General features: G+C 35.1%; 1 protein-coding gene across 3 annotated transcripts in view; it reads left to right on the top strand.

Annotated features, from left to right (window-relative positions):
- The first annotated feature begins 3,311 nt into the window (after positions 1-3,311).
- Positions 3,312-24,544, top strand: part of LOC105395452 (prolactin-releasing peptide receptor) — an 82,000-nt gene continuing 60,767 nt past the window's right edge. For 2 of the 3 annotated variants that reach the window (XR_007268053.1, XM_011567405.3), the window contains exons 1-3: positions 3,312-3,498; positions 11,420-11,468; positions 20,429-22,007. Coding sequence is in view for 2 of the 3 variants with exons in the window: in XM_011567405.3 (XP_011565707.1) it covers positions 20,682-22,001 (1,320 nt within the window). In the remaining variant the exon portion in view is untranslated. The remainder of the gene's footprint in view (positions 3,499-11,419; positions 11,469-20,428; positions 22,008-24,544) is intronic. The other variant, XM_038117362.2, reaches the window with a different exon arrangement.

Here is a 24,544-nt window from a genome sequence, read left to right as displayed (position 1 = left end):
GGAAAGATTAAAGTCCAAGTGACCCCCGCCCCATTTCTGGTACCAACATTTTAATAAACTTCACTCCACAAACAACGACAGTCCACGACAAAACGAACTAAAGGTGCAAGTGAAGGAATTTAATATTGTACTCCAGTTGAAAATACTTTTTGGTTGAAAAAAGGTGCTTTCAACGTGTAAATATAAAATAAATTTGTACATAGGCGAATTAAATGCTAGTGTAGCATTCTCTGCCAGGATTTTGAGAGTGATTGGTTACCTATGTTCCAGAAGGGCTAAATAGTCAATCTGCCATTTCATATTAGTGCATATTATTTCTATCTTACAGTAAGAAAATCTTATACTTACTTAAGTATTTCTCAAAAACTAAACATACTTATACGTAATAACTAATCACATAATCCCATTTTTCGGGGCCGTCAAGAAGATTTACGCAATCTTTCGTATTAGAGAAATAAGTAGGTCACCGACTAGCCACGATGCAAAATAACTCGGGTTTCTGAGATTAATTTTCAAACCACTTTAACCGACTGTTTTGATAGTCGAGCTATAAACATGAAATATCCGATCACTCATAAATACTAAATATTATAATAAATTAGATAAGTAAGTATAAGTGCCTAAGTACCAACTTAATTTAAATGTTTACATTATTACTCGAAAAAACACGCCAAAATAACACATACTATACTTTGAGTAGAGTATGTAGGTACTCTGTAAGCAATACCCATAGTTCATAATCTGTAGTTGATAGAGTTGCTTTTGTATTGGCTTCAGGGGATCTTCTTGTGTGTCTTCTACTATCCTACTCGCATTGAAAACTATTATCACAAATGTCTCAGCACAACGTCGTCATAATGTGAAAAGCGTGTTACAGTCGTTGCGATAAAATATAATTATGCAGATGAATGTTGTCATAAAGCTGGCTCCCGACGGGCCGTGGAAATACGTACCGACGAGCCGGCACCGTCCGTAATAACCCGTATGGTCCATCGTAGAGGTAGGCCCGTCAGTCACGGTAATACCGATTTTTGCAATTAGGTACTTTAATGACAGATTTGTACTGGTGTTGTTTATTAGTGTAGTGTGATTTGGACACTGTACGATAACGACTAGGTTACAAAATAAACGTTGACGTGTGACATAATTACGTAATGAATTATCGGTCGTTATAAACGTTATCGTGTAGTAATCGAGTTGGTACTTGTTATGTTTTAGTGCGAAAACGCCCATTTTAATGACATAGATAATCTTATCAGAATAAAACAACTTGAGGGGCCAGCAACCCTCTATTTTACATAATACAAAATAATAGTTGTAATACAACACACCTCTTTTGTCTCAGAGCTTGATTTGGCTTTTCATCTCGAGACTCGAGACACAATGTGTGGCTTTCCGGCTATCAGTGCGCGTGTCGTGTCGCAAAATCACACACTGCAAAGTAAGACTAAAAGTAAGCGTCCACCTTTCGGCATCGTACGCAACGGCCGCATCACATTCAGTATTATTTGTGTAGAAATTCACACAAGTGCGTCCAATACATCGGCATCACCGACGCCATTTCTCCATACATTTAAGGCCTGGGTCTCCTATTTTATGCTATATGCGGCGTCCGACTTTGACGTTAACGTTTCGATCAACGTGCTACGGCGTCTACGCGCCAACGTCGGCGTGTGAGGGAGACCGCATCAGTACATTTCTTAAGTGAGCATCGTGACGCGACCTACGGCGTGACGCTGGACGCGACCTACGGCGTAAATAGGAGACCCGGGCCTAAGAAAATTCGTTTGGTGCCATACGTATATGTGGACGCTCACCTTAAAACGAGTAATGGCGGCCGTCTTTAGATATTTTTGACGTAATCGCTGTAAACACGGGACGTGGAATCGTCCTAGCCGTGGTTTCACAATTCACACGTCGTCGGATTATCACTTGAGTCGTTAGGTGCAGATAGTGTACAGATAAGCTGTATTTGTTTGTTTATTTCTCTTCACGAGAGGTTATCGGCTGGGAGTAAATTGTGCACGCGATGGCATACTGATATTATAATGATTGCAAAGATGAAAGATTTTTATAGAAGTAGGTATGATTGTAACGATTTCATTTAAAAACTTCAGTATGCTAAAAATTTGTATGAAAGTACGATGTAGGTAAAAGACTAAAGCCTCTAACTCGTCTGTAAGAAATTGCTCTTTAATTTTCCGTATTTTTTATACTTACATGTGATGCATCTACTTTTTGTATACAATAATAGGTATATATACAATAATTTTATGTATGGTTTGGTATGTACACGTGTGTTAACTACGACAAATAATAGGTATTGATCCTACAAATTCTATGTATACTTATGTAAATTTCACCCATACCTAATCTTTAATAACAAAAATTCATTACCTACAAATATATTGCAAGCAAATTTATTTTCATTTCTGAACCATAAATCTGTACACAAAGCAACCCTTTAATCCACCTGTAACGGCGATATTAAATTGTTTAATGCAGGGTTCACAAACTGTCTGTAGCGATGCGGCCAAGCGGTACCTACCCAGGTGACACAGTTAGGCCAATAAGGCTAGAGTTACCTTTAATTCAACAATTTACTCATTTGGTTTCTTAGGGCTTATTTACAATACAAGATATTTTAGGGCTTACGTAACCACTTATTCATAGTCTTACAATAAACAAAATATTAAATCGTCAATAGATTAACAGTTTGCATAAGGGTTATAAAATGTGTTGCAAAATCTGTATTATTGGTATAAAAATTAGGTAAGTGATAATATATTAATAATTACATATAATATGTACAATAATGATTAAGTTATGCGTTTAAATCTAAACCAAATCTAACACTATAAGAATGTACTTAAACTATAAATTTAGTATTACAGGCGACGACATCAAAGAAGCCGTATCTCTTAACTTCTTAATCCTAATAGCGCCTTATTGGACGAAATGAAACAAGATACTTATTAATTAATAAATACTTAAACGTGAACAAATTAACAACTTCCAGTATTAATTAATACAAATCTAAACTTTACGCAAACAAGTCTCGTTACGACGGCCGAATTCGATACCGAAAAAAGTTTTTTAATCAAAGAATTACGCGAGTTTTAAGTAGCGTCCAGAAACGGTCCACAACACATCTCAATTTATTTGTAATCAATCGAGAAAATTTCTGCGACGTCCGCCGTGATAAAGGTACTGCCAAGTTATGTTTGTGACTCGTTGGTGGTAAAATGGGCCTTGTTCTGTAGGGTAAAGAGTCAGTTAGTAAGTTGTGTTGTAACATTGTGGGTGGGTATCAGTGTCTCGGTGTAGCAGTCTGGTGGTCGGCGGTGCTGCGCTCGCACGACTAGTCGCGAGCTGCGCAACGAAAACTCGTTCGGGAAAGTGAAAATTCAAATTAAGAATTATATTTTTTCTTTTGGATACCGTTGATATAAATAAGTGGTGTTGAGTTTTCAAAGTTGGAAGAGGAGACGGTCTACGGTAAGTCACATGTTGTTTTGACTTTTATAAGTTATAAACTTTATGGGATAGTTTAGTACTTACGTTGAGAAGAGATTTAGAAAAACTGAAATAGGTACTTAAATAAACTGGCATGGTATCATACAAAATAATTGACCTTCTAACTATAGGTATGGGTGTAATACAAATTATTTAGATAAAAACTTAAAAAAATATATAAAAAATAACTCGGAAATATCTACGTGTATACCATTTTTTATGTACTTTTTTAAAAGCTTACTTACTATTTGTATGCAATACGATTTATGTAATTTATTTAACTAGTGATTTTGGATATTTCATATGTTATTATAATCCGGAAAAACATTATGTACTTACTATAAAAAACAGCACATAACTAAACCTACATAATTTACGTATAAAACAGTTCCAACAAATTTCCCTAAAAGAGCCCGGCTACTCCTGAAATTATTCTCATGTTAAAAACCACAGGCTTCTGAAAAATGGCGAGCGATTTGATATTTTGTTACAAAAGAAAAGCTTCCTTTTTAGGGTTCCGTAGCCAAAATGGCAAAAACGGAACCCTTATAGTTTCGTCATGTCCGTCTGTCCGTCTGTCACAGCCGATTTACTCGGAAACTATAAGTACTACAGTGATGAAATTTGATGGGAATATGTGTTGTATGAACCGCTACAAAAATATGACACTAAATAGTAAAAAAAAGAATTGGGGGTGGGGCCCCCCATACATGTAACTGAGGGATGAAATTTTTTTTTTCGATGTACATACCCGTGTGGGGTATCAATGGAAAGGTCTTTTAAAATGATATAAAGTTTTCTAAAAAACATTTTTCTTAAAGTGAACGGTTTTTGAGATATCAGCTCTCAAAGTCGTAAAAAGTATGTCCCCCCCCCCTCTATTTTTATAACTACGGGGTATAAAATTCTAAAAAAAATAGAGGTGATGCATGCTAATTAACTCTTTCAACGATTTTTGGTTTGATCAAAGTATCTCTTATAGTTTTTGAGATAGGTTGATTTAACTGTAATATTATATTTGCTGCTACGGAACCCTTTGTGCGCGAGCCCGACTCGCACTTGGCCGGTTTTTTAATATGGTTGTTGTCTTGTTATTATACTGTTAATATAAATGGAAATAATAAAACGCGATATTTTGATAAATGAGCATATTATTTTTGTATTGCACGAAAGTGTCAGAATATTTTATGCTGGCGGTACCTCTTTATACTACTGGGGCTAGTTAATTGTTAGAAATTATACCATGTAGGTATTTTCCATAGAGTAGCGCTTCTTGGAAACTACCTAAGTACTGACCAATAAAGTGCATTTAATGATTTTACTTATAACTAGTATAGTATTGAATAGAATAGCATAGAATATATGTTTATTGAAGAAAACTTATAAAATAGGATCAATGAACAATAGACGGCCTTATCGCTAAGAGCGATCCCTTACAGGCAACCTATAAATTGTTGTAGGATATTATATTTAAGTAGTACATATTTAGTTTTCTTTGCTAAAATTGTCTTAAGTTTTTTTTTTTTTGCACTCCCATACAATTAACTCCCCGTACCTCCTGCAGGTTGACTGGTAGAAAATGCTTTTAGCATTAAGTCCACCTGATTGTACATAATTACTTTTGTATATTGTGCAATGAAGAATAAATAAATAAAACCTTAACAGCAGATATAAATTGACTACAAAAAGTGAGTGGCGCAGCACCTCACCTCTGATTACGCCTTCAGAGATTAGTGTTTAGCGATCCTGAATAATTCTGGCTCTTCCGAATAGGTTATTCAATAGGCTGTTCACCGGCATTTGAATGAGATCTTGATAAGCGCCTCTGTCACTGTCGGTAATGATGGTGAGTGAAAGTATTAATTATACGCATACAAAAATCGGTGTACCGCCTATCGAACAACTTATCGACAAGTGTCAAAATTATACGGGCCGTGCTGCGGCCGCTACACGGATTTTCGTTATCAACGTCGATAAATTCGTATAATGTGCGTTCCACCGATCACAACGCTGTGTTTATGGTGAATAGCGATATAGTGACGTCTATCTACGTTGATATAACGAAGCTTGTAGCGGCAGCATGGTGCATACTGATAGCTGTGAACATACACTATCTGGATGTCTATTATGTATATAAATCTAAATTCTTAGACTACGATGCCAAAATGCGGTTTAGACATAATTTATCAAAATCAATTAAGCCGCGTGAGAATTTTTTACTCATTTGTCGGAAGTTTTGAGTTGTGGTTAGGTTAGGTTACGTTATATCGATTTAGAGCTTTGCAAATATCTCCTACTACTTGAACGATTGATTTTTCCTGACGTCATCGACATCCATCGTCCCAGTTCTGTAAATACACAGTTCATGTAATCATTCCGTAACATTCCCCTCCACTCTATTTCTAACGTAAGTAGGTAAATGCTTAATTGAAACTATAGGTTTACAGGTCAGGGAGAGACACATTAATATCCAAGTCAAACTATTAAAAAATCTGAAGAAAATTATACATACATATATACAGGATGTTGCAAAAAGGGTATACTAAGCCGAAACCTACATGTGCAGCAATATCCTGTACATACCTATATGCTCACGACTGTAATCCCCGAAGGGTCAGAGGTGACTCGCAAGTGAGAAAATTATACCCTAAGAAAATAAGTTTTCAGATCTAGGTACCTTTTGTTATTATACAAAGTGTGATACTTTGATGGATCTAATAGTAGTTTAACATTTAGACACTAGGATTTAAGTGTTCGCCAACTTTAATTACATTATAAAGATTAAAAACTGAGTAGTCATCTTCATAAGTAGGTAGTAGTATACCTTTTAGAGAACTTACAAACCGCCTATTCAAACATTGACGGTTTGTTAGTTGAACAAGTCGCAAGATACATAAGAGTATAGCAACTTATGATGCTGACCGTACAAATGGCCCGCATACAGCATTACAAAGGTAGCCAGTTATGGCTGGCTGGGACGGCGATAGGGAAGGCCGATTATATATAAATTAAATTATATTGATACCCTTATTATAAAACGAATACTCAAGATATTTCTGGTTTAAACCCGGCATTAGACTACTAATTTGTATGAACGGTCTGGACTATAACCGGTTCTAAACCAGTACTATCTTTAGTCTACGTTTTTAATGAGAGGGATAGTGTTTGGCGCTCTTTGGTAGAGTTATATTTATGGTTAGTAGAGGAATTTTTTTGGGTAAAGTTGACAAATAAATTACAACGATTGCTAGACACTAACAATTTTATCTAATTACATAATAAAACACAAGTAAAATGTAGACAGGGGGAATACAATGGCAAGAGGAGGTACATTACAAACATTGTACCTCTCCATTAGAATTTTATATTCAGTTATTTATTAAAGGTACAATGTAATATTATTATAGAGATAGAGAAAGCCTGTTTCAGATGTCGGCACAAAAGTTATCGGTGTGATAAAAATCTAGACATCATATTTTTTATCCTACAGATAACATTTATCTAAACATTAATATTTTGTGATATACAAGCGCAGGCAAATCAAATGGAACTTTCGAAGCCTAAATACGTAATTTGAATCATATACTAAAGAAAGAAAAATCCTTAGTTTGTTCACAAGTGAAAGATAATCAAGATCACAAAGCAAACTGAGAAAAGTTGTAGATTCTTTGACCCAATTTTTGAGAACCGTCTCGCATTCTCTAGTCTGCTAAGTGAGTGCGTGATTATCTCCCATTACCAATGAGAACTTCTCAACTTCCTCCTTTATAAAGGATTATCTTCAAGTCTTAAGCGTATTATAGGTTCTTACTATAAAAACTTTATTTTTACCAAGATTATTACTATTAAAATAATAGTTTAAACATTTGAAGCATTGTTATTTACTACATTTAAATATATTTTTTACGGGCCATAGCATGGGGTCAAAACATTAAGTACTTATGTCATTTAATGACATTGTCCTTAAGTGTACCTCTTTTGCCATTAAACTCTTTGCGTTTATAGCTTTTTTATTGTACATTTTGCTGTAATTTTAAACAGTGTTTTTATGTTTTTTCTGGAACAGTTTTACGTTTGCGCTGTTTTATGTTCCTTGAATATTTTATACGAAAACGATTCATTCCTAATTATATCCGGGTGAAAACAGTTAGCAACACATGTATATTAACTATGTACTTTAATAATATAAAAAATATATGGATGGCAAACACAATACGCGCATATTATACAATAATACTCCATAAACAATTACACAATAGCATTCTCAGTGTAAAACAAACAAGAGACAGTCACATTTAAATTATTTAAATTCGTAGCGTAAAAAAAGTTTCATTAACTCTTATTTAATTTCAAGTTTCGGGTTTGTTTTAAATCTACGATTTGTTGTTAAGAAGGGTCTATCTCATTCGGCATATACAGTTTGCTTGCTTGTTGCTTGTCCAGTATGCGATAATGTCAAATTTCTAAATTTCTAGGAAAAATCGCCGCGAGTGCTAAACACATCACTGAAAACAGCGTTAAATTTTTTTTTGTAATGATTGGATAATTCTTTGGTGTATGTGTATCGTTTCGGAAGGACCATACTTTGAAGGTGATAAAATAAATGTGGATGAATAACAAACATTTTTTTTTATTGATGTAATCCTGATACTTTTTACACAGAGTAGTATATTAGTGCCACTTGAGTCGTGTGGAAACATTTTAGCACATTAATAAATACCATATGAAGCATTTTTAACACTTGCAGGTGACGATTTATTGACTTGTGTAATAATATTTAATAACCTTTGAGCATAAAAACATTTTACTCTTTTGCATAGTAACATGTTATTTTTAATAAGTTTTATCCTATATATTGGAAATTTATTTTTAACAACATAACTTACGAATTTGATTTAAATGTGGCTACAATGAAATTAAAATGTAATCAGAACCTATTTTATGTATTTTTTTCATAAACTTAGATGAGAAAACGTATGCACAGAAGCTTACTGTGGAACCTACATTCTACCTGTGGCTAAGTATATAACGGATAAGTAGTGTCGCCTATAAACAACTAAAACGCTGCTACGTCTAAGGAAATTATGTTCAGCGGGTGATTTATAGTCTGCTGGGTCAAGCATTGTACTATTTATGGATTTAAAACCTGATGGTATTAGCTTCGCAGAAATGTCGATAAACCACACTTTAATAGTTGGTTATTTATTACCAACTGTGTCTGGGAGCTTCTACTTTAGTAAAATTTTTAGAACATTATTCAGTTGGTTCACATAATTTTAATTCATTGAAATAAACCCTTAAAGACGCCCCCTTGGCAGTCAGAGACTGAAAACTGAAATTACTGCACTATACTTTCACTTCAGTGACAAATAACGCTAGCCCAGCTCGAATGTTCAATATCGTGTCATAAACACAAACTTTCCAAGAAGTTTTCTGAAACGTTTATTTACCGTATTGGCGGATTATCCAAAAAAATCTATGGTATATTATGTCACCACACCGCACCCTCACCACACACGCTATGTTTGCCAAGATCCTCCTAAATCCAGAGTCGTAGCGATAGTTTGTTTTTTATTAAGAATAATGTGTTCAATTTAACGCAACACAATCCAGACGAGTAATCTGTTTCCTGCCAGACAGACACTCGGTGCTATCTCATCGATTTATCCATTAAGCAACAGTAGCTGTGTAGTCTATTATTTTTACATATAAGACTAGCTCTTGACTAGCTTCACTTTCCTTATATGGTTTTCCCGTGGGAATTCTGGGATAAAATGTAAGTTAATCTCAAAAACTTAAGTATTTTTTTAAAATATTAAGTGATGGTGATTATAATGACATATTTATGTACAAGTACACTGTTGATAGCTAAACACTAAATTAATTAGCAAACTGTCATTTTTTAGGGTTCCGTAGCCAAAATGGCAAAAACGGAACCCTTATAGTTTCGTCATGTCCGTCTGTCCGCCTGTCCGTCTGTCCGTCTGTCACAGCCGATTTACTCGGAAACTATAAGTACTACAGTGATGAAATTTGATGGGAATATGTGTTGTATGAACCGCTACAAAAATATGACACTAAATAGTAAAAAAAAGAATTGGGGGTGGGGCCCCCCATACATGTAACTGAGGGATGAATTTTTTTTTTTCGATGTACATACCCGTGTGGGGTATCAATGGAAAGGTCTTTTAAAATGATATAAAGTTTTCTAAAAAACATTTTTCTTAAAGTGAACGGTTTTTGAGATATCAGCTCTCAAAGTCGTAAAAAGTATGTCCCCCCCCCTCTATTTTTATAACTACGGGGTATAAAATTCTAAAAAAAATAGAGGTGATGCATGCTAATTAACTCTTTCAACGATTTTTGGTTTGATCAAAGTATCTCTTATAGTTTTTGAGATAGGTTGATTTAACTACGGAACCCTTTGTGCGCGAGCCCGACTCGCACTTGGCCGGTTTTTTTCTGAAAAAAAATGGAATTCATATTTTTCTTTATTACCATATAATATTTATCTTCACTCGGTGAGCACACTATAATTAGTTTAAAAGGGGTTTCACACAATAACGCTGTAAGGTGAGCTTGATTAAAAAACTACAGCTAATTTTCTTCACGTAAATATTTCAAAATTAAAAATTCTTTAGCGCGGAGCAGCTTAGTTTTTCCAAAGAAATTGGTACCGACAGCAGCAACGGTGCACAGGAATCTTTGAATATAAAATATTTTTATATTATTTTAATATTTGCTAACTATACCCTTCTAAGTTGCAAAATATAGGTTGTAGAAAACAGTTGACTAAGGAAGTAATCCAACGATATCAAAACTGACGTTTTTGTACTTATCGAAATACTGCATGCGGAGTGTGAGTTTATGCAATGTTTGAGCTGTGAAAAGTAAACACGAATTTGTTAGGCGCGGCGCGGCGGCATCGGCAGTCGTCACCACCTATACAAAGTTACAAATTAACCTCTACTTGCGATTTGAGATACGACAGAGCAATGTATTTTAATATTTTGGGGTTTTTGAGATCAAGAGATAGGTCAAAACAATCTACGACAGTTACCATACAATGGCTATGACGTCAACCATAAAATATATACATAGCCATGTATCGTAGGTATATTCATGGACGAAAGTGTGTGTTACTACATAATCATAATTGCAAAGTGTACATAGTTTTTAAGGTTCCTTACCTTAAAAAGAAAAAACAGAATCCTTATTTATATTACTTTATACTACTTTTTATTATTTTTATATTACTTACGAGACAAGCAACCTGAGAGTGGTCAGCCTTTTTCTGCAAGCATAAACAAAATGTTCCGATAGAGGGGATTGTATATAGTTAAAGGGAATGATTATATTTTGATTACTCAGGAAAAACAGAATACATTATGAAGGGAGTTAAACCCCAATGCACTAATAGTCCTATACAATGAAGGAATTTCCTTGAAGATAATGTGATTTAGTGTTAGCCTATTCATAAGTAATAATATAATCAACAATTTTTTTCATACAGTTTGCTCAGTATACATTAAACTCAATGTACTTAATATAAAGGGACATATGAACAATTTCATATTTTTCACGTCTTTGCTAAAATTTTAATTATTCATTAGATAGGTACTCACTTACAAATAAGTAAGTTATTAAATAATACAATTACCACTCTGATTTATCTGTATTATGTTGGAGCTAATGAAATTATGTACGTTTATACTTTAATTTACAGATAAATTTGACTATTTACAAGAGTAAAAAAAATATTAATAACGATGATTGTGACGAGTTCAGATTGAAGACAATTCTTATAAGTATTTTTAACAAGCCCACATTCTAGATAACATTCACCAAATTTTCCCTTTTTATGTAGATATATATAATGAGTACATACTGATATTTCCCACAGATTGTTGTTGCGGCGGCGGCCACAGAACAACGAAGCTGCATTTAATGAGGTAAAACACAAACTGCTAAATAAATTAAAACAAAGTAACGTAATATTCACACAGTAATGTAATAGTCACATGTTCATTATTATGTATTATTTATGAAAGTATTCTATTATCTCTCACTAAAGTAAAGTAACAGCAAGATATTTTATAAAACTCACTATTGGTTTGCAAGAGTTGTACATAGCGATCGATAATGTCATTAGTTTAGGTTATGTGAGGTGACTTCATGACTGACATAAATAGTCGAAAATGATTTCCATGACGATTTACGCAATCTCACCAAACGCTTAACGTTAGTAGCCTGTCAAACATCTATCAGTTAGTACAAAATGTATTTAAAATTTGATTTCAATACAATTTTAATGCGTTTAGCATTTGGTAAAAGTGGCCCTGAGTATGTCAAATTAATATTCTTGCAACAACTCCGTAGTCATTTGTTTAGACCTTTTTAGACTTGCCAGCACGGGATGGCGTCTTTAATGTACGGGCATAACAATTAGCAGAATTTAGTATACAATTAAGTACTTAACTCACTGTAATAAAGTTGTCGAAATATAAATTGTTAAGCTACATTTCAATTAATCATAAATTTAAGCATCTTTCCACAAGAAAATTATTATTTTATATTTATTAGGCACCTTAAAAGACGTATCACACTTTTCGACATCCTTATTTTATCAGTATCATTTTAGTTTTTACACGAAGCCAGTTGGCAACGTTTTCCACTGCCACCGGGCTCTACTTCTACTCTTCTTCCTTGTTCCTCCTCCTAGGAGGATGAGGCTGTTGTGGCTATTGTTCAACTTGCTGGCCACTGACCTAGAAGAATAGAAGCGCCTGGTATCAGCGGATCACTCTATATGACGAAACACGAACGGAGTTTAAGTTTCTGCTATGCCAACTCTATTTTGTTTTATTAAATGTGCTGATTGCACGTACCAAACAAAACCCAAAAACCTAGGGAACCCGAAAAAAATAACGTTGTAACATCTGGATCTCTTGAAGTGTCGTAAATCAAGAAAACGTAGCACCTCTGCTCTGCCCTGTAAAGTAAAGTAATTAATGCAGTGCGACTCACTTTGCTATTTCATTTGTCTTAATCAAACTTCTGAGATTCTCGCTACTTACTGAAATGGAATTTTCTGCATTGTTTCTTCAGTAAGCTTAAAATTATTTTAGCAGGTTAAAGTTAAAATTATGTGTTTTAAAATGTTGACGTGAATTTATGTGTCTGTGTGTTTGTCTGTCGCAGTGTATGTCTCACCGCAAGGCGGATCATTAAATGTGTTTGTTTAATCATTTAAATACGATAGCTGGCTTTATAATTATTAAAGTATTACCTACTTAATTAGATTTTGTTGCAAAGAAAATAAGAAAGAGACTAGTACTATTGTTAAATATTTTTTGATAAAACACTTAGGGGCTAGGTTTTTCTTTTTTAATTAGCACTTTTAATATTTCCTATACAATGCAGTCTTTATAAAAAAGTTAATGAAAAATGTACTGTTGTTTGAATTATTTCTGGTGGGTACAGAAACAAAACGCTTTTAATTTTAATGTCCGACAATCGCCTTCCTTTTTGTTGAAAATACGGAACTTTCTGCTGTGGAAAAAATAACGCCTAAGTAGATGTCAGTAAATGATAAGAAGTAAATTCTTGCTAGAACACATTTTGTTTTGTTACTTGGAACTTGATCACTTTGTCAAGTCACATTTCTAATACTGAACGAAAGATCAGTCCAATGAACACGTTATATTAACTATTTATTTTCGTTTATTGAGGCATTTTGTTTCAAATTAATTATTATGATCAAATTATTTATTGCATAAAAAATTAAGGTGTACAAAGGCGAACTTAATCCTAATAAAAATTTCTTGCAGTGAACCTTTTGTGCGTTGACGATGTATTACATAATATATTACAACTCTAAATGAAAATGAGCCCCTTTTTCATAGAAATTACGAAAAGATTGAAATATATTTTACAAATCTCCAAAGACCCAATGAATTGTCAGGCATTAGTCCAGTCAATAAATGACTCAAAATTAGGTGTAGAGTGCGTGAGCAGGTAACTAAGCGATTCCTTCAGAAACTTGTTGAGGGGGATTAGGTTGTTAACATACCAAAAGTCCTGACTCCTAGGTGATGAGCGGGGGGGAGGAGGGGGGGATAAAGGTACGAGTTTTTGGTTTTTAGCTTATATCTCGAAAACGGTGCATCGGAGAGAAATATTTTCAAGTAATGAAATGAAGTTCTTAAAATTATCTAAAACTTTTATACCATATGTTTTTTTCTAATTCCTAACCGTTTTCGAGCTATTACCCTCGGAAAAAGTTGAAATTTACAAGAAAAATGTGTTCATGTCAAACATTCATAAACTTTGCATCATATTGTCTAAACCTAATGATAAATGAAAAAAATGAATACAAAAGAAGTTGTAGATTTTTAAATTCCCTTTTAGAATATATATACATATGCTGGTTAATGTCCAACCCACCTAAAGGTACAGCTATTTTACTCACACTTAACCTTACTAATTCGGTGAGCTATGTCAGTGACTTTACCAAAATGCAAGTTTTAAATAGCTCTAACTGTAGGCGGGTTGGACATTGACCAGCATATGTAATATATTCTAAAAGGGAATAAAAAAATCTACAACTTCTTTCCTCTTCATTTTTTTCGTTTATGAATTGGTTAAGACAATATGATGCAATGTTTATGAATTTTTTGACATGAATACTTTTTCTTGTAAATTTAAATTTTTTCCGAGGGTAATAGTTCGAAAACGGTTAGTAATTAGAAAAAAACATATGATATAAAAGTTTTAGATAATTTTAAGACCTCCATTTTATTACTTTATAATATTTGTCTCCGATGCACCGTTTTCGAGATATAAGCTAAAAACCAAAAATTCGTACCTTTATCCCCCCCTCCTCCCCCCCGCTCATCACCTAGGAGTCAGGACTTTTGGTATATTAACAACCTAAGCCCCCTGAATAAGTTTCTGAAGGAATCGCTGAGTTACCTGCTCACGCACTCTACACCTCATTCCTTGACTGGACTACATAGAAGAGAGGTCTTTGATTATATTATAAATATATATTATTTCACGTGTCAGTGAAATTAACTTGTTAGAGCAAGGCGATTACTAAAGTTTTCATACTGGTGTAAGCATGATATAAATGTTTGTTGCCCAACGAAACCCCATCCTATTGTAAATTTGCGAAATTAAGTTTCCTTTTGATTGATTAAAAATAGCTACCAATGACAACTAAGATTAGAAAAGGCACAACACAACACAATCTAACGATTATGAATGTAACTCGTGACACATACAACATACATGAACCAATTCCCTATTTATCTAGCCATATCTGCGGATCATTATTATCAAAAAGACAGATAATACCTACTCATAGATCGTATGCAAACAAAAAAAAACATATCGAAAAGCCAATACATTCCTACTCGATAGCTGGCAATCTTATCATTGCAAAGTGCTTTGAGTACATTAAACTCTACAATGACGCAATATAGTTATAATTTTATTGCCTTCGCCATAAAGTCTATATTTAAATAACAGTAAGAAAGAATGGTATGTGACGCTGGTAATCTATTTAAACCTCCAAAGTACAGTGAGGTGCTTAGGAAGACATACAAAAAGATCAGCTCTCATTTTTTGGAGTCCAAAGACCCGGATGAAGTATAAACTGACACGGTTGATATGAGGTGGCACCAGGATACGTGTTGCAACCACACTCATAAGCTCATTTTTATAACTTTTATTTATTCCTATGGATGTATCGTTGAGCTATGAAAGCCCCTACTAATTTTGATGACAATCATTACAGACAGTTATATATTCACTGCTTTTTACATTTGGATATGTATTTAAGAGTATCCTAATCCTAACTAATATCCTAACTTCCTAACTAATATTATAAATGAGAAAGTAACTGTGTCTGTCTGTCTGTCTGTCTGTCTGTCTGTCTGTCTGTTACTCTTTCACGCCAAAATTACTGAACGTATTTGAATGAAATTTGGTAAATATATGGTCTAGACCCTGAGAAAGAACACATGCTACTTTTTATCCCGGAATTCCCACGGGAAAACTTTTAAAGGCGAAGTAAAGTTCGCGGGAACAGCTAGTATAAGATAAAATAATAAAAACAATCGGTACGTACTGTAGTAGATGTTGTAGTTTTGGTATACAAAATTATATTATTCAACTTTTCTCACTAAACATAAAATATATACTCGTAATATCGTTGAGGTCGTCCTTTGTTCACTTCCAATGTTTTTCTTCACAATTGTGTGTTGAACACTAACACAGATAGTGTTGAAAGACTGAACTGCGTTAACTGCTTATTGCGTTTTGTCCAGGACTTGTTGTGAAAGCGGAGGATTGTTCGCCTTTCACGCTAAAATCAGGTGAAAAAATTCAGCTACACTTATAAAAAAATTAATACCTAAGTACCTACATTATTTTACTGACCATGCAGAGAAAGAAGAAAACTACCATCTTGATTTAGCGAACACGAAGACTCTGACTTGCTACGGAGCCTCAGACAAACGCACAACTCAACCATATAACACCCATCTGACGGGGGGGGTGCCATCTACTTACATTTTTCAATATCCGTCGCCGGCATCGTCTATGGTCTACATCTAGCTCACTTCAAAGAGACTAGGTAGTGCTAATACCCTTGACGTCTTACAAAAAAAAGACTAAATGGTCGACACCGTTAGACACTTTCAGCTGACTAATTAATAGCCTGCGGAAGAGGACGTAATATGAACCTAGAGTCTAGGTCCTAGACCTATAACTTAGTAGAGAGGTAGATATATAGAACTGCCCAAAAAATCGGGTGGCACGCATGCGACTCACCTCTGTCTACCCCAACATAATTATATTCTAATTTTTTATTCGGAAGAATTCTGACAGTTATAAATTTTTGCCATGTCAGAGATCACAAACTTTTTTTGGCTGGGCACTTTTTCAACACGAGTCTGCATCTCTGAGTCTATAAACGAACATATGAGCGCATTCGAGAACATCATAACACTTCCACGTCCATATCTTGAAAATAACCTAACCGATTTTTATGAAACCTCAATGTAAGCCAATAAAAAAAGAATAGTGGCAATCGGATCAATCGTTTCGGATATATGCGTGGACAAACATACATACCAACAAACATATATTCGTACATACTCGTACATACCTTAGGTATATACAATTTTGTACCTATAGGTATTTGTTTATTAGCCCTTATAGATTTTCATATGTGAATATGGTGCAGTTTCAATAATCTTTCATACATATGTACCGAACTGAGAATCTTTTTTTGAAATTGATTAAAAAGGTTTATTATCCCTGAATTTAGTAGGAAGTGATGCCAGCAAAATAATAAAATAAAGTAATTAAAATTAATTAGGGGTAGACGAGTTCTCGAGTGGAGACTACGAACAGGAACACACAGCGTGGGACGCCCTCCTGCCCGCTGGACTAAGGACCTTAGGCGGGTTACCGGTGGTGGCTAGATGACGAAGGCCGAGGACCGAGTGTTGTGGCGCTCCATGGGAGAGGTCATGTCCAGCAGTGGATGATTATTAGATTGATGGTAATGATGAATTAAAAATAATTTGATACATATTGGTCGTGATATTGAAATATTTGTTATTTTTTTATTAAGTAGTTCACTTGAGTAAGTAAATATTTATAAATATAAATATTTATCTTTTTCTATTAAAACATTAAAAAAATATGTGGCATTATTTTTATTGCCCTGAAATGGACCCAAATTTTACCTTTTTTTGTGAAGAGCTTTTTAAATAGCATCATTTATAAAACGACAGAATTTTTTCCACTTAAAAATTAGACCTTATGAATGTACAACTTTTCAAAAAATGTATGCACACGATAGTTAGGTACTCTTGTGTCCTAAATATTATACTTATAGTCCAGTCAATAAATGAGTCAAAGTGAGGTTTAGAGTGCGTGAGCAGGTAACTAAGCGATTCCTTCAGAAACTTGTTCAGGGGGCTTAGGTTGTTAACATACCAAAAGTCCTGACTCCTAGGTGATGAGCGGGGGGAGGAGGGGGGGACAAAGGTACGAATTTCTGGTTTTTAGCTTATATCTCGAAAACGGTGCATCGGAGAGAAATATTTTCAACTAATGAAATTAAGTTCTTAAAATTATCTAAAACTTTTATAGTATATGTTTTTTTCTGATTCCTAACCGTTTTCGAGCTAATACCCTCGGAAAAAGTTGAAATTTACAAGAGAAATGTATTCATGTCAAAACATTCATAAACATTGCATCATATTGTCTAAACTGTCTAAACATATTCATAAATGAAAAAAAATTATATAAAAGAAGTTGTAGATTTTTAAATTCCCTTTTAGAATATATACACATATGCTGGTTAACGTTCAACCCACCTAAAGTTACAGCTATTTTACTCACACTTAAGCTTACTAATTCGGTGAGCTATGTCAGTGACTTTACCAAAATGCAAGTTTAAAATAGCTCTAACTTTAGGCGGGTTGGACATTGACCAGCATATGTAATATATTCTAAAAGGGAATTAAAAAATCTACAACTTCTTTCCTTTTCATTTTTTTCGTTTATGAATAGGTTAAGACAATATGATGCAATGTTTATATTTTTTTTGACATGAATACATTTTTCTTGTAAATTTCAACTTTTTCCGAGGGTAATAGCTCGAAAACGGTTAGGAATTAGAAAAAAACATATGATATAAAAGTTTTAGATAATTTTAAGAGCTCCATTTTATTAGTTCATAATATTTGTCTCCGATGCACCGTTTTTGAGATATAAGCAAAAAACCAAAAATTCGTACCTTTATCCCCCCCCGCCTCCCCCCCGCTCATCACCTAGGAGTCAGGACTTTTGGTATGTTAATAACCTACGCCCCCTGAACAAGTTTCTGAAGGAATCGCTTAGTTACCTGCTCACGCACTCTACACCTCATTCCTTGACTGGACTATTATAAGTAACCGAGCGACTAAAGCAATATCATAATGTATATCTAGATTTACCAGAAAACACATATGAAATCAACAATTCCTAAAATAAATACGCATTGAAGCGAATTAAAGCAGTGAGACTCGATTTGCAATATTGCCGGTTTCATAAGATCTTCTCTCTTGCCAAAATTTAAATTTCTAGGTCAATCGTAACAATGAATGTTGTGGCTTATGGCTAGAACAATTGGGTAGTTAGTATTTAATGAAGTAATAAGTAGGTACTACTAACAAGTTCAGTGTCAATGGTGTGTCAAGTCAATAGCATGACTTATTGTATATTAGCAGACTTCGAGCCCTGTCCCATTGTACTTCAATTATGCCTGGCCACTGAAGCCTATTGAAATTCTAACAGATGTGTCAATTGACACACAATATTCCCTTGCCATTGTTCAATTAGTGCCTGTTAAATAACGATTACATAGTAAACACATTAAGGTACAAGATACATTCAACATCAAAATCCGACCTGTAGTTTCGGAATTTTATGGGTGGAACTTTTTATTAGTCGCGAGTGTATTATAAACTTAACAGTCGATAGTATATGTCAACAGTATTACTTTTGTAGGACTTTGCTTCTATATGAGATATAACACACGGCCATCCGACCCCAAACTAGATAGAGCCTGTAATATGGTTATCGGACAGCTGATATATCTACACAAATACATAGATAGATACATATTAAATATAAATATGAACAACCAAGACCTGAGATAAGTTTGTACACAAATATCTGTCTTTAAACGAGCGGTTTAAAGGAGCGGTGGTAGCTCAGTCGGGTAAGCGCCCGCTTCTCACGCCAGAGATGCGGGTTCGAATCCCGGCGCTGACATGTACCAATGAGTTCTTTTCTGAATTTAAGTACAATGTATACCATCGATCTTACGGTGAAGGAAAACATCGTGAGGAAACCTGCATATCTAGATTTAGCACATCTAGATATGTGAACCCACCAACCCGCAGTGGACCAGCGTGGTGGGAAAATGGTCCAAGCTTAGGAAGGCAGTTTAGACCTTGGGCATATGCACAAAGGCTCCATTCGAGAGAGCCAGGTGCAGGTACTGTTACCCCCATAGATAATAGAATAGAACTGTCTTTAAACAAATATCTGCCCCAACCGGGAATCGAACCCGGAAATTTCGGCATACGAGCAATCAGGGTTACTAACTACTATACACCATTCGACCGTCTAAAGAGATAGAAAGCATTAATTCGTGGATTTATATAAAAAAAATAGCCAAACCACGCTTTAATACCTCTATGTATTTTTCTTGGTCGTAATTACTTTTACTAGTAAATCAGAAGAAATTAGAAGTATTAAGTAGTTGCCAGCTGGCTATATTGTTCGGTAATGATTTGTAGTCTCGTCTAAATGATAGATGGTGGTGTTTACGTCATCCGTAATTTGGCTTCGGGAACGCTTTTTGTAAACAATCAAGAGACTAAAGACCGATTCACACTGTATCAACATTTTGGAATACCTAAATACCACACAGTATGAACATTAATACATATAGTATCTTATCGTAGCAACCATAAAAATATGTTTAAACTATTTTTATTGCTAAAGCCTTCACCTTCACGTGATACTGTGATTTCATATTTACCAGGATTACATTTTAATAACCAAAAAATATTTTACTTGATGACTTTGTAACTGCAGTAACATTTACAACCTTTAATATGATTAAACGTGTTATTACCATGAACAAAGTTTTCTAATTAAACTTTGAGGTACGAAGTTCTTAACTATAATCATTTATTTTATAGGCATATGTAATAATTTATTCACATATTTCAGTACCTTACAGGCTCAGTTTCTGTCATATACATGTAAATATGTCCGTTTACACATATATCTAAAGAAAAGATCATTATAATTAACCAATTCATTTCTTTCATTTCAGATACACAAACAATCGTCAAATTTCAAAATGCTGAAACTTCCGAAGAAAAGAAAAGGCATTTAGGCGCAGAATATACAATACGAAACTATTCAATATTTGCAAGTTTTTGCACCTACCATACAATAACTATGAAAGAGATTCAGTCAAATCACTCATCGGTACACAAACCGTCCAATCGCCAGCCAAATAGTGATGAAGAGAATACAAAACCTGAAAGGTTTATAATCGACACGTAGACCATAACTAACAAACTATGCCGACGGAAACTACAAATGGATACCTCTACGCTTACAATGCAACAGAATTTAGCAACAGCAGCTCTTATCACAACATCACCTCGCCTCCTGATCCGATCGAAGATAAGGCGATCCAGGCGGCATTCTGCACCGCTTATACGATTATATTTGTCGTAGGAATCTTCGGTAACGCCCTGGTCTGCTACGCCGTCATTCGCAACCGAGCCATGCAAACCGTCACTAATCTCTTCATCACGAACTTAGCACTCTCCGATATATTACTCTGCGTGTTTGCGGTTCCATTTACTCCTCTCTACACCTTCCTAGGCCGGTGGGTATTCGGCGGACCGCTGTGCCATATCATGCCTTACGCACAAGGCTGTAGCGTCTACATTTCTACTCTCACTCTAACGTCCATTGCCATCGACAGATTCTTCGTCATAATCTATCCATTCAAGCCGCGAATGCAGTTGAAAACTTGTATCGGTCTTATAATTTTTATATGGGTGTTTGCACTATCAGTAACATTCCCTTACGGCTACTATATGGCCCTTGAAGACGTTTACTGCGCGGAGAAATGGCCGTCCGACCATATAAGAAAGGCATTCGGTGCCATCACCACTATAATGCAGTTCGTTTTACCCTTCATAGTTATGGCTTTCTGTTATACGTGCGTTAGTATAAAACTTAACGATAGATTAAAATCTAGGCCAGGTAGTAAAAATACGAGAAAAGAAGATGCGGAGAGAGAGAGAAAAAGACGCACAAATAGGATGCTAATAGCGATGGTGGCGATATTCGGCTTGTCGTGGCTGCCGCTGAACCTCATCAACATCAGCAGTGACTTCTACTCCTTCGCCGAGGATTGGCGCTACTACATGGTGCTGTTCTTCGCCGCTCACTTCATCGCCATGTCGTCCACGTGCTACAACCCCTTCCTCTACGCCTGGCTCAACGAGAACTTCAGGAAAGAATTCAAACAAATCCTCCCCTGCCTGGGGGCTCTCGTCACGAAAAAGTCGAAGAGAAAATTTAATCAGAGTGAAAGGACTGATATGTTTCGATCTGAAAAGACTTGCAACGGCAACGAACAAACAGTGCAGGAATCGTTGCTGACCTCGGCGGTGCACAAGCCGTCAGTGAATTACAGATTAGATCTTAATGAAGTGTATAATGAGAGTAATGTGAAAGTGTGTGAGAATGAGGAGAATAATATAAGTCCAGATGAGAAGCCCGAGGAGAACCGCAGCCCGAGCGACGACGGCGTCAACCTGTACATGTTCGCGGACAAGTCGATGACCTCGTCCGACAAGGAGCCCATCGTGTCCGCGCTCTAGGCACTAGTGAGTATTCTCCTTTACATTACTCAGTTTGACTTTTCTGTGTGTCTCAAATCAATGCATGCAAGGGAGGAATGGAAGACAACATAATGTCTACATTTAGGAAAGATACGCGGTACTTTTTATATTTGGCTCTCTCACGCGTCACCTTATTAGTCATTTTGTCGTAAAGCTTGCTTTAACCATATTTTATCACGGGAAATGTCAGTGAAAAGTATTAACGATTCATAAGTTTCATGACGATTTACAGAAACTGCTCCCAAAATGCAGTGTAAATATTTTGTTATTCTTAACCAGCACAATGATAATAAAGTCACGTAGCCAATCCAATTCATAAAGACAGGGATGTTCACCAAATGAAATATATATTCGTACAGCCCATACGACCCGAGAGTAGGCGGATGCTAACGATCGTAAAACACATAAAATACAGAACGATAATGTGCGATTTCGCGAACATAAGTCGATCCCGGAACGAACAAATCTAAAGCTAAATCATAAAAAACCAGTTTCAGTGTCTAGATGAGGATTTATTTGATTCAGGCACTTTAATTTTATTTATTACCTCAATATACGTTACATATTTGTTAAAGACATTTGCGTTACACATTAGGGACGTGATATTTTATAACCTTTATTTATTGCCCGAAGATTCTACAGGGATTTGAGCTATATGTGCGATCGCTTTAGTGCCATTATACGAAAAGCTTTTTGATGCCCTGGACATCACGTTTCCCCGGATAATGCCATCGTTATCTTGTGATATTAATCGCAGGTCTTACGTACTTACGTATCACAGATTTAGCAGACAAATTGGTGATATAATATGTCAGTCGCGGCTATTGTTTTTTTTCGGATCGAATAGTAGTGCACGATTGCAATGCCGAGTATATTTTTACATGTTGATGGAATATTTTTATCCATGGTCCTCCAGGTTTCCTGTTGTTGGTACTTTGAAAATACTTACTTATATTATACCTATTTTATACAAAACACCACCAACGTAACAGACGATGAAAATACGTGAAATAGCAATGAGTATGAATAGGTTCTCTTTTAACAAGACGCAATTAAATATTTACAAAAATTCTTCACCGTCGACTTACGGATAATGTACTTCACAGCTATCAAATGTTTGCTTTAAAAATAGCATTTATTTGTTTTAAGATATCATTGATCACGGATTTCCTGTAGCATACTGCTTGATACACCTAGCTCAGGGCAAGTTTTCTTCAAGAGCAGATATCCTAACTAATATTATAAATGCGAAAGTAACTGTGTCTGTCTGTCTGTCTGTCTGTCTGTCTGTCTGTTACTCTTTCACGCCAAAACTACTGAACGGATTTGAATGAAATTTGGTATACATATGGTATAGACCCTGGGAAAGAACATAGGCTACTTTTTATCCCGGAATTCCCACGGGAAAACTTTTTAAGGCGAAGCGAAGCTCGCGGGCACAGCTAGTAATATTATATATTAAATCAGTAGTAAAACTAAAAAGTGCCAAGGGGTAGTCAGAGGTGACTCGCAAACGAGCCACCCGCTTTTCGCTGTATATGTCTTGTATACTCACGTGATAGGTCGCGAGTTGTATCGCAATTTTTACCCGACTGCCGAAGGAGGAGGGTAATGTTTTTCGATTGTATGTATGTATGTATGTATGTATGTATGTCTGTTTCTTTGTTCCCTCCTGTAGCCTAAACGGCTTGATAGATTTTGATGTATGAGGTATCGTTAGAAGCGTATTAATTTATTTATTTATTTATTTGAAGACAAACAAATGATACACTTGTTACATACATCAAGGGTAAATAAATAAAATACTCAATAAAGTGATCACTTAATTATAGGTACTTACAGCTATCTTTATAATGAAGAAACATTTTACTAAGTTAAGTGATAACTTACTAAGTTAAGTGATAACATAATTGCGCGATGGTTATAGGCTATGTGATGTTACATTAAAATGTATATAGCGCCCTCTAGAGGACATAAAGTGATGATCGAAAAAATAATATTTTTCCAACTGTGCCGTGATGGATATCAAATGAAAGGGCTTGATTAGCACATTACAAAAATATGCATATTGTAGGTATTTAAATTACAACACCAAAATTATTGAATAAAAAAATGTTCATAAACTAAATCTATGACATAAAATTTCATAAAATAAAAACAACTAAAAAGTTACAAATAAAAAAATATAATTATAAACAAACAAAGATTTGGCCATACCATTATTAGGCTAAACAAGATTATGCGAAATAACTTTTTACCAAAAGAGATTTATGCCATACGATTTTCGGCGAAACGAGACTTTGACCAAACGTTACTATGCAATATGAGATTAGGCAAATAAATCTTAGGCCAAAAAAGGTAGAACCCAGGCTGGGACCAACTTGACCGCCACACAAGGTACCTATAGATCTACCTATCTAAGTAACATTCAGCTAAATGGTGAACCCTCTGCTGGTCCCCGCCTGCGATACTTTCCATTAACACTGGGGCTTGTTTTCATCTTTTTAGCGTGCAGTCGGGTT

The sequence above is a fragment of the Plutella xylostella genome, chromosome 29 (assembly GCF_932276165.1).
Source record: "Plutella xylostella chromosome 29, ilPluXylo3.1, whole genome shotgun sequence".
Lineage (NCBI taxonomy): Eukaryota > Metazoa > Arthropoda > Insecta > Lepidoptera > Plutellidae > Plutella > Plutella xylostella.
The sequence above is the reverse complement of the archived record's forward strand: the minus strand, read 5'-3'. Positions and strand labels throughout refer to the sequence as shown.